Source organism: Toxorhynchites rutilus, chromosome 3, assembly GCF_029784135.1.
Source record: "Toxorhynchites rutilus septentrionalis strain SRP chromosome 3, ASM2978413v1, whole genome shotgun sequence".
Taxonomy (NCBI): domain Eukaryota; kingdom Metazoa; phylum Arthropoda; class Insecta; order Diptera; family Culicidae; genus Toxorhynchites; species Toxorhynchites rutilus.
Window position 1 is genome coordinate 294,683,704 of NC_073746.1, and position 12,491 is coordinate 294,696,194.

Consider the following 12,491-nt stretch of genomic DNA (forward strand, 5'->3'; position numbering starts at 1 on the left):
TGTTTCATTATGTATGAAGTTGTATCATTTCATTGAACACTGATGAAACTGTTGGTTGAGCCATACCAAGAAAAAAGTTTTCTCCTTCATTACATTAATTTGATACGACTGGAAGCCAGAAGATTCAAAACGGCAGCTACTTTCAAAACTGCAGGAGTAACAGTACTTCTGAAAGTTGTTTGGAACACGATAGTATTCGAAATATTTTTAAATGCTTCTCGACTAAGTCTGATATACTGCCGAAACCTAGAAACAAAAGAATAATTATTATCATTTATATCGGGAACGTATATAAGACAAATTCACTAATTTTCACTTAGCGAAAGAGAGTCACTTTTATACCTCAACTCCCGCCTCTCTGGAATAAGCGTGCTCTCTTCTTCCCTATCGCTGTCGTCAAAAACATTTCCCGATCTTTTCTTTTTAAACACAACTCTAATATGATATCGAATTAAATTTGTTTTTCGGCATTGATATTTACAATAGCCGTAAAGTTTGCTTTGTTTACAAACCCAAAAATTTGACATTTCTCATCGAGACAAATTTGCTCGAAATCTAGTACACTAAAAATAGATACATAATATTGAAATCAATTCGATTCGAGTTTAAATTATCTCGAAACGAGTTGCTCGTTTCGAAATGCGCAATGTCACCCCTGGTCTTCCCTTTTCTCTCAGTTAGCGAATGTCTACTGTACTTGAATTAATCGAAAACGAATGATTTTCCTTTCGTTTCAAATAAAACATATATAGGGCAGTTTTATTGTGCTCGTTTTTATTTGCCTACACTTTCTTGTTCTTATAATGACATAGCACAGATTGGATAACTTGTTCTTCTCGCTGGTATTACCAACAGTGTAACAATATACTGATGGACCTATTTACAAGCGCTCAAAATATTTGAAACGGACAGAGAGAGGAACATTCTACTTAGCGTATAACCATATTGTTCTTGCACGAAACATAGTTGGGGTTGAACGTTTGTCGGTATTGTAAAATGCCATCACATTTATGACTTATTCATAGTGTTTTAGCTACAAGTAACGGGGTTGGAGTCGTAACAAACAACATGTAGTGTTCTAGGAATCTCGCGAAATATGTACATTTTTCAGTTCCTACGAAACTATTTAAATGTTGCTGAATGAGGGAGAAATGGTTCCGCTTTTGCCCTAACTAAATCAGCTATATGTAGTCTATTTTTTTATTTACATAATGTTTGTCTGCTTCCTTTTTGATTCTGATAGAACAACAGAAAAACAAATCAATCCACGATTTATTGTCGCTGATTAGATACGACATTTTGAACACAAATATACCCGTCTACGGTACTACTAGTGGGAACTAGTAGAACACCTTCTTCAACTGCTCGTATGCGCTATTCATAATACCCCAGCTGAAGAAGGCACGGGTACAATTCATGCTCAAGCCTTTGTACACGTTCCGTAGCTTCCGATCGCGCTCGTTGTAGACCTGCTGCAGCACCACCCACATGCTGTCGTACGGACCCCCGATGCGACTCTGCATGGACACTTTCAACACATTTACCGGATAGAAGACAGAGCTGATAAACGCTCCTATGCAGGCTCCGGAGATGAATTCCTGTGTCCCCTGTGAAATTACCGTTGCCTACAAAGATAATCGAACGGTGAGTGGAGTCACATATACAGTCTTATTTTGTATTCCGACGGATTTCCATTTCGTTTGAGTTATAATTTCGCATTCCCTATTTCGAACGTTTTGCCCATTTAATATTCAAAGAGAAACAGATCGAACGGAATTTTATCAAGTCGTTCGAAATATTTCGAATCGATCGAAATACAGAATAGGGGTGATAACGAAGACACGTTGTACTTACTCTTTTCGGCAACCGCTTGCTGGCTTCCTCGCGCATCACAAAAAACATTGCATTAGATGGTCCATTCCGCCATAGAATCGGCACTAGCCCACGATACAGCTCCTTGAAACCATGTTCGAGGTATATCAGGCTATGAAAAAAAAAGTTGGGCATCAAAAGCGTGCATTTTGGATTCGATCGAAAATTAGTTTTGCCAAGTGGAGTTAATAAACAAAAACAGATTAAGTCTCAAGTCGTGGTTTAAAAAGATAAGCACCGATAAACATTTGAATACAAAAACACATGTGCAAACCCCCTATCATCGCGTTCCACACTTACCGAAACGCATGATGAGTATTCTTGTACTTCCTGTGGTAGGTCGCATCGGCTAGCAGCGTTTGTACCCGCTCGAATGGCATTAACACAGCCTCAACGGTGCCAGCCGTTATCCCGGCGATTGTTTTGGCCGTATACTGATTCAGTCCACAAAATTCCTCCAGCGGTCTTCGGGTACTATCGTAGACACCGAACATCAGCGACAGTGATATGGTTCTCTGTGCCAGGGGAGGGAAAATTCCTCTGTAAAGATAAGTTATGCCTTCACTCCGTAGCTGCCCAAAAGCTTGGTCCAGCCGAACTCCGTGCAGCATCTGTCGGAAAATCATTTTGTAGATCGGATAGGTAACGGTGATATTAACGAAGGCCGCGCCCCAGCCGCAGGCGAACTCGCGCCAGCTGAACAGTGGCATTCCACCAGCAGCCGATCTCTTCGGGCTTCGGACATCGAATTCCGCTCCGGCCCCCCGTACAGCGGCCATCGTCCGATTCGCGGTGTCTTCCGAAGGTGGAATTTTGCCAGGCAGAATTATCACGTCGGCGGATTTGAAACGAATTCCTAACGGTGTGTTTCCACGTGTGATATCTATAGCTGTAAATGGATTTATTCATGAGGAAATAGATTATAGAAATAGAAGGAATATACAGTGACTCAAACACGTAATCATATCCCAGCATGCAGATCTTTTTCCACAACTTTTGAAAGTCGAAAATAAGCATTCGAAACAATCTATTAAAATCATGATATATAGGGTAGACCGGGGCAATATGACCAGGCGGGGCGAAATGGGCCACCCTCCGTTTGAGCTTGTTATTGAACCAATAGCACTAATTTTTAAACAATTATGTTAGAAATATTCTTATTAAGTATCTCCGTGAAAACCGTATTCGAATTCAATTGTTTTATTAAGTTATTGGAACGAATCTCACACTGACTGATTATGACAAAAACCATATATGAAAAGCAGTCAACAAAATAAGCTCTGTATGCTTCATACTGAAATTTATAACTCTGCTCTTTATATCAATTCGTACTGGTATTATTTCTGAACATTTCCACTGATTTATTGTACTGCTTTGCCGTTTCATGTAAAAGATCAGTTCATTTTTATTGAGCGTATAAATGTACGGAGCGGAATGACCATACCTGCTTGGGACAATATGACCATGTATTTTTGACGTAGGACTACGTCTTTCATTTCTATACCGGGGTGTAAAATCAAAGTTTCGAAAACGAAAGCGTTACGCCGGAGACCGAGATTTTGAGCGTTAATAGCTCCTAAACAACTGAACGAAATGGTATGATAAACACTTCATTCGAAAGATAAAATGTCTACGCGTTATATACTTGTTACTTTTTGATCCAAAAGCTTGTTTCAATAGTCTTAAAATTGCTTTCAAAACAGGCTATTGAAATCACCAATCGGTATAAAAGCGAGCGGCGCTCGGAAATCCACTCAGTTCTAATTGAACAGCGATTGGAGCATGTTGTCGCTGTTGCGGTGAAGCTCTTTATTTATCATGAAAGCGCGGATGAACGGTGTCACCAAGAGCCTGTTTGTGCACCCTAGGCCAGAAGGGAATCTATCAGGAGGAGAGTGATGCCACAAACGGTTCCCTGGGAAGACATCGCTACACACACATACACGCGCGGCTATTAACAGGTGGTTATCGAGTTGGCATTAACCACTGGTGGGCTTCCAGTATCGAGGAAAATGTGGAAATATCTAATCGTTACTGAAAATAATCTGCCAGTTCCTTTGGGAATTTTCAAAATATATTCATGTGAAAGAGTTTAATTGAATGTTTTCTATCCATGTAACACTGTGACCAAATACATTTGGTTTTGTGGTTTTTCAATCAATCGCAATTAACAGGATAGCTTCAGAAGATTATTCTTCCCCATCAGTAGGATATTTCCGTATCCAATATTGTATGCGCCCGCAATCGATTATTGCTCAGTCGCCGAAAGTTCCGAGCTCAGAGAGTTCATTCCCCTCTAGTTTGCCTTCCAAATTGCCATCGTAAACCACACCTTCTCTCGATTCAATCACACACAAAAAGCATACTTAAGCGATATTCTGGTGGTGAGACACATTCATTTTTCGTGAGGACATCGACAAGACAACATCGTTGCCTAACGTGCTGGAGGAGGTGGACGGCGAAGGATCGACACATACACGCGCAGAATTCTTTCCGTTAGGATGCCATTCAGCATCGAGAAAGTTCCGGAAAGATCTAATCATTGCTGGAAAATAATCTGCCAGTTCCTCTGGGAATTTAAAAATACATTCATGTGAAAGAGTTTTTTTGAATGTTTTCTATTCATGTAACACTGTGACCAAATATTTTTCAATCAAGTACTATTAACAGGTGGTTATCGAGTTAGTATTAACCACTGGTGGGCTTCCAGTATCGAGGAAAATGTGGAAATATCTAATCGTTACTGAAAATAATCATGTGAAAGAGTTTATTTTAATGTTTTCTATCCATAAAATATCCATATAATACATTTGGGTTTGTGATTTGTCAATCAAGTACAGTTAGCAGGTTAGCTTCTGAAGATTATTCTTCAGAACAAGGTTTTCCATATCCTATATTGGATGCATAAAACCTTGTGCCTCCAACGTAACGCTCTCGTTTTCGAAGTCTCCCAAATATTCATTTATTCATTCATTCAGAATGGATTTAGATTCAACTTCAAACAAATGATCTCTAAATCAACGATAGTCCTACGTCACGCTTGCGGTTATACCATAGATATAACCCACTTCCTGTTTTTCAACATAACCTGTAAATACAGCTGTTAACATTTGTAAACATAGTTGAAAATAGCTAGATGTGGAATCATGGTGCGGAATAATACCATAATACCATCCGACCGTAAAAAGTGGTCACAGAACGGCTTGAACGCGGCAATCGAAGCGGTGAAGAGTGTTACGTCAGTGCGACATGCATTCTTCGTGCATTGTGTCCCGCGGAAAAAAACACTTGAACGTTATTTACATTGTGCAGATCCTTTGCAGCACCAGCTGCTGGGATCAATTGGTAATGTTTTTACGGAGCCATATTCTCACTATGGACAAGGATTCTACGGTGTCACGACAAGAGAAATCCGGAAGCTGGCGTATGATTTGACCGAAAGAAATGATATTCCTCACACTTCCAATAGCCAAAAGCAATTAGCCGGAATAGATTGGTTGGCTTTCGAAAGCACCACCCACAACTCTCTTTTCGGACATCAAAAGCATCCTCCGCCGCCAGGACACACGAATTCAATCGCATTGCAGTCGGGAAATTATACGATTTACTGGAGGACGAACAACAGAAATACAACATTCCATCATTAAGGCAATTCAACGTCGATGAGAATTCAGTGATTCCAATAACTATCTCTTATCAATCTTCATTCAACAGATACAGACCAGAAACTCCAAAATTCTAACAATGCGGGGAAAAAGGCAGAAAAGCGCTATCACTTCAGCTGAGCGCTGAGTGCTGAACACGGAATAATGATTATAGAATCTTCACAATTCAGGCACACTTCAGTTCCTCTACGGGCGGCGATGGAAGGATCCAACGCTAGCGATGGCAAAATTGAGTACATAACGGCACAGATATTCTCTGTTCCTACTTTGAGTAACGAAAAATTGCAGTCCAATCACTTTGATCACATTGTTATATTCTGTACATGCTAATTGATTGAAACCCAATGACATATACGTGATAGTTGCAAAATAGAATAAACTTTCCTTTTATGAACTTGTTAAGTTATTTCCTAGCGAAAACATGCTCAAAAGATTGAATCAACTAACATGGTCATATTGCCCCGCATGGTGGACTATTTTGCCCCGTAGCACCTTCGATCGACGGAAATGGAACACATTTTTAAAAGCGTAAATTTTCCACATAAATCTTTTTTAAAGTATATTCACACAATTTACATCGATCAATAAGGTTTCAAATCGGGAGGTTTTAACATGTAGCATAATTTATAAACGTTTCTACGTGTTTTAGACCGTTACGTTCTTAGGGGGACCATATTGCCCCTATCTACCCTACATCATTTTAAAGCTTAAACTCTCTGCTCAAACTTTTAGCTTTTGGAATATTTCACAAACATATTGTTATCTTGGTGTGTGTGTATGTGTGTGTGTAGATTTTTTTTTCCAAAATATATATTTTATTAAGGCACATATGGCGTCAACAGGAAAGGGGTCAAATTTCAATTAATGTGGTACAGCGCCATAGACAAACATGTTACATACAAACATACAAATATGTCACAGCTAAACATCCGTTTGAAAACTCCAGCATTCTATCAAACCGAGCGCGATTAGCCCGATAGGCTCTCCTGCTCCACATCCCATTGAAACTGCTGTCTCTCACTGTATCGCACCGCATACATCCCCGGAAAGTGCAGAGATATATTTTATGCTGAAAATCTATTTCAAGATAGCGTCTTTCCTGCTTGGCGTCCGATGATAGATCGTGGCCAAGCCCCACCATCACTCACTTTATATAGCCATATAGTTAACGTTGTTGCGACCGCCTATATTCATTTATAATCCCTTTTTTGTCTCCCTTCTTCACCTTGTCCATACGTTTCTCCCGTACCCGTGGTTGCTTGTAATGAATAGCTGTTTGCTGCGGGAGCGCAGACAAAATATATGGGAAAGTAGGGAATTCTTTCCTCCAATTTTTCATCAAGTTGAACTTTATATGAGCTGAAAAACCGTAATGTGTAGCATATAACAATTGCTGTGGATATTTCCTATCAATGTGTGTATTTAGAATCAAAATCCATTCATTAATTGAGGAAGTATTAGCGTTCAAAAACTGAACACCTTTTCACACCGAAATATTGAAATGGGCCCCTATATTGAAAGGCTAGACGTAGTCCTACGTCAAAACTAACAAGCGTCTTCTAGCAAGCGAAATGAAAATAAATATAACCCGATCAAGCAATTTTGATCGTCAGTGAAAGCTCCTGCTTTTATACTTGTAAGAGAACGAAAGAGGAAGACACGAAACAGAGAGATTCAATGTTTCAGTATGCGTAGAGAATATTTCGTTTTTTTCGATATTTCGCTGATACTTGTTTAGGTTCGTTGGTTTGAGTTCACGATGGGTAGATAATAAGCCGTCCATTAATGAGGTAAATACTTTTTTGCATCAGAAATAAAGTTTTCGTTTCTCTTTATATGGACGTAAAATAAGATTGCGTACGCGGGTAACAATTTCATTTCTAGGGGGGTAGAAATGTAGATTGAAGTCAGTAGAATGAAGAGGCAAATTTGTATTCTTTAGTCGGGTCAGTTAGAACAACTGACTGGACTGGTCATCCTCGCTAGTCAACGCTAGTCAATTCGTTTTCTAGTCAATTCACTTCTTGTTGACGGCGACTGCCGAAGCAGGTCTAGTCGAAACGAAGCTACTGAGGGTAGAGTCGGTCTTCATTTTTCACCTTCGAAGATTTCGGGGTCTGATTTTGGTTATAGTTTAAGGTATATTTGAAGATGTATTTTCCATTTTTTGTGTGCACGAATAATGATTATTACGCTGTTCACAGCTGGATGCGTAGATGCTGTCGAAAAACAGGTACCTTGCTGGTGATATCGGTTCTGAAGCAAAGGGGTTTCGTAGAAAAAAATCCAATGAATATTTTGAAACTTTAGGACAATACCTAAAACGTTACTTAGAGATTTTTAAAAATTCGAATAATTGTCAAACTGGAGGCCATTTTTGTTCAAAATGAGCTATTTTTCATAAAAAATCGCTGGTTAGAAATTTATAAAAAATCTAAAACACGAGATATCAGAAAAACGGCTATGTAACGCTTCAGATAATCCATTTTTACATGCTGATAAAAAAAAACTCAGCCAAATTGGTCGAGTAGATATCGATAGCACCTGTTGAAAAAATATGGTTTCGAGAAAAACGCGTTTAAAAATTCGTACATCAATACTATATCCCTTGAGGTGACTTCATACTTTTGGCTGTAACTTTCCAACGAAATCAAATATGTATCGAAAAATCCTTCAGGACATCCCCCTTAATAGAATGTTTCGAAAGTTTATTTTCGACCTTCACTGATACATCTATTCGGAGTATAAATAACTGCTAGAATTTCTCTCTGTCTTATTTAGACTCATGGAATGTGTTTGTGGTTAGCCGAAGTAAACAATTTTTCTAAGAATTTACTAAAAATCTGATTTTTCCTTTTGAATAATTCACTAGTGTATACGCACCATAACACTTCCGAATCGCTGCGACGGCGGATGCCAAATTATTACCCGAATCAAAGCGTACACTTCTTGTGTATTCTGCTTCTCATAATCAACATGCCAATTGTTGCTCACTTGTTTTCACGTGATAGAATGGCTGCTGATATTTTCGCATCGTCTTTCCACACACCACCGCTTCAACAATCGCTCTCATAGCATAGCAATCACTCAAAATTCTGTCGAAATTGCTCTTTTTTATTTTAGCTGAACCAAAAACAATACACGCAGCTCAACCCCAAAAAAAAAACAATGACGTTATATAATGCTGTGATAATTTTTCTCTTCTCGCACACGGCTATTCACTAGAATCAACTTCCGTATTTTGCTAGCACCATTCCACCTGCCAAACGATTTTTACTCGATTCCAATCATGCGGAACGAAAATCTAACTCGTGTCGTACCGAGCCTCCACTGATTGTATTTGATTAGATTCTGAGTTCGTTCCCGATTTGTTTGCTTCACCCGGCTTCTGGGTGGAGGGATATTGAGGTATCCAAAATGCTGATAATTCAATAGGTGTTTCCTCCACCACCCAGCACCACGGGTATACGAATAAAAACAAACCTGATACGCAGAGTTATCGGACTAACTGCGCTCATTTGAATGTATTTTTTTGCAACTGTCAAAAACAGATGGTTGAAAAAAAACAAGATTGACTTTTCAGCATTGAACAGGGTGACACGATTTTGAATGTTCGAAACGTGATTAGTGTCAACGTACAGTGATGTCAAAAATAATAATACACCGTTAGTGTAAGTAATTTTTTTCTATAAGTGGGGTAGTTATATATGCTGTGATATTATAGTTTTGCGATATATGGATACGCTATTTTCTAAAGCGGAACAGAAAAAATTATAGAAGGTTGTGTCCAAGATACGACCGCATTGTTGACGTAGAACTACGCTGTTATTCTATATAAGTCGCTTATATAGTACCTTCGGATATTATTCTATAATGCTGTGAAATTTTAGAAACAACTGCTTAGTAGTATAATCTCTGAAATGGTTTTTTCATTGTAGAATTTGTTGACGATAATTGATTGATGATTCATTCTTGCCCTCGCAAAACAATACACTGGCTGATCGTAAGTCGCAATTTATTTCATGTCAATGCAATGAAAATTTACCTCGAACGCTTTTCTTTTTTTTTTTGGCCTTTTTCGCAATTGACATAGACTCGGCAGACTCGATTATATACATGTTGCACCAGCACCATTATTCCACATCTCATAACTACATCAATATATCTTTGGCACCGCATGGAAACAACAACAATGACAAAACTTGCAAGTATCAAATATCATGCTACATGTTATTTAGTATTGCCTTAAAGGAATCGCACTTCTAGCTGAAGGCATTTTGCAACTGGCACGCGAACCCAAATACTTCCATTCCAGTAAGACATTCAAGATGCTTGGTATTCCCCAAATATTTTTTTGACGCACAACCTTATGATGACGGAAAACAAACAATGTTAACTGCTTGGAAAAAGACTGAATTATGCCACACAGCTTGTACTCTGCTGTAACACCCATCGATGCGAATCCGCTGATGAGTTTGTCAAGAGCGACCGCCTTCACCACCAGCGGGGGGGCTTGATTTTGGTTGCTGCCTGGGTAACGGCGTTTACATTTTCGACCGACGCGCCGAAATCGCCTACTTCGCTGTTGTGCGATGCGGTGTCACACTCGCGAAGGCTCGGTTCAGTGCGAGCGCTTTTCACTGCACCAACATCGCGTGCATTATTGGATGACGCTTGCCTTGAAATATGATTGCCCCTGGCAATGCGTTCGTTTTTTGCAGGGCTCAAGCCTGCCTTCCTCTTCTTCTTGCTCATCATACACTACGCGAAGCATCCAATTTATGACGCGGAAAGAAAAACACGCGATACGAATAACGCGAAAAACGAACAGAAAAACCAAACGACGATTTTTTTTTTTTTTTTCCAAAATATATTTTTTATTAAGGCACATGTGGCGTTAGCCTGACGGGGCCGGGAGTCCAATATTTTGACAATTTTTGTCTTACAACTATGTTAGTAATATGTAACCGATTACTCGCGGTTGGCTCGAGGTTAGTATTACAAGTGTTCTCATAATTGGTATGTTGCAGTCTTCGATGCTCTATACGTGTGCCCGACACGGGCTACTTCCTATTGGGATGCAGCTGACCATTAATCAGCAACGCTCCCTAGTCTGTACCCCATATCTAGCGTGGTGCGTCTTTCTCGACTCGAGGAATCCAGGATAGAATGGTCACTAGCCGGCGCAATCATCAGTTCGTGTAGAGTTGTCATGAGCGGTACAACCTTTGGCTCTTGTTGAATGATCAGTGGACTGCACAACCTTCGGCCCGTGCATCTGTAAAGAGTGTGTGTATGTATTGCCGCGACTATGTAAAAGTTTATCGATCGGATAGGAGGGATATGAAACGGGGACACAACGAAGGAAACATCATTAAACGTTGACATCGGCGTTTCTGAGGAACAGGTATAGATGAAGCAGAAGATCAGGATCCCGGCTACCTAAGATATCCCGGACGGGGATATCCGATTTTCTGCCTTGTGCTCTCAGTGCTCTAGAGAGCTGAGAGCGAGCAGCATGGAACCGGATACACGACCAGACAACATGCTCGATGTCGTGGTAGCCATCGCCACAATCACAAAGATTGTTTGCTGCGAGCCCAATGCGATAGAGATGCGCGTTTAGGTTGTAGTGATTGGACATAAGCCGAGATATCACGCGAATGAAATCACGACCTACATTCAATCCCTTGAACCATGCACTCGTCGAGACCTTAGGGATAATCGTGTGTAACCAACGACCGAACTCATCTTCACTCCACATGCGCTGCCAACTAACGAGTGTGTCCTGACGAGGAATGTGAAAAAATTCATTATAGGCAATTTGCCTTTCAAAAAGTGTGCCTTCTGAAGCGCCCACCTTAGCTAGCGAGTCCGCTTTCTCATTCCCCGGAATCGAGCAATGAGAGGGAACCCATGCTAAGGTAATCTTGAATAATTTTTCGACCAAAACACTCAATAGATGTCTTATTCTTGTTAGGAAATAAGATGAGCGTTTATCAACCTTCATTGAGCGGATTGCCTCTATTGAGCTGAGACTGTCTGAAAAAATAAAATAATGGTCGATGGGCAGTGTTTCAATGATCCCTAGAGCATAGTATATCGCACCCATTTCTGCGACATACACGGAACAAGGATCTTTGAGTTTGAAAGAGGCACTGGAATTTTCATTGAAGATGCCGAAGCCAGTGGACCCGTTTATGTATGAACCGTCAGTAAAGAACATTTTATCAGATCCAACTTTCCCATATTTTTCCGAAAATATCGACGGAATAACATTGGAGCGTAGGTGATCTGGTATTCCATGGATTTTTTGTCGCATGGACAGATCAAAAATGACAGAGGAATTGCAAAAGTATGGGAAGCAAACTTGGTTGGAGATGCCTGGTGAAGGGTGCACGTCGTGGGTAAGGTACTCATGGTATAAAGACATAAAACTTGACTGAGGAGTCAGTCACGATATCCAAATTGGATTACCACTGGTGGGGTCCAATCTTATGTAAATGGGTCCAATAGTATGTAAATCGCCAAAATCCGTTCGCGGCAAAAATAGTTATGAACGTTAACTTTATTTCATAAAAACGTGACCTGTTTTCTGATTTGGCACCCTTAATGAAAGACGAAGTTCTACGTCAAAAAATCTTTGTGTCAGTGACATCCAGATATTTTTGCGGAGATTGAGGTTTTGTGTTGTTCTTGAAAGAAATTATGGTACTTACGTATTAGGCCATGTTCTCACTGCAACGGGGCGTCAACGTGGCGTGTTCACTTTTCGCCATGATATTTTAACTCACTCACATTGCACCGTACCAGCGGCGTGTCTTCGGGTTGTTCTGTGAAAATTGTCAATATGTGTTTTTGAATAGAAGAATGAAAATTGGTTTATTTTCCAATATTCCATCATTGTTGGACGTATCCGTCAGCCTAGTGTGAACACATCGGATTCTTGCCAAG

The 12,491-nt window shown here is 40.0% G+C and overlaps 1 protein-coding gene across 1 annotated transcript; it reads right to left on the reverse strand.

Annotated features, from left to right (window-relative positions):
- Positions 1-757: 757 nt before the first annotated feature.
- LOC129775963 (mitochondrial nicotinamide adenine dinucleotide transporter SLC25A51) lies at positions 758-9,059 on the reverse strand. Its single transcript, XM_055781259.1, has 4 exons — positions 8,421-9,059; positions 2,173-2,761; positions 1,855-1,984; positions 758-1,625 (listed from the first exon to the last, which is right to left on the reverse strand). Exons 2-4 carry the CDS (start codon positions 2,649-2,651, stop codon positions 1,341-1,343), a joined length of 894 nt encoding a protein of 297 aa, XP_055637234.1. The 5' UTR covers positions 2,652-2,761; positions 8,421-9,059; the 3' UTR covers positions 758-1,340.
- Between the last annotated feature and the right edge of the window lie 3,432 nt (positions 9,060-12,491).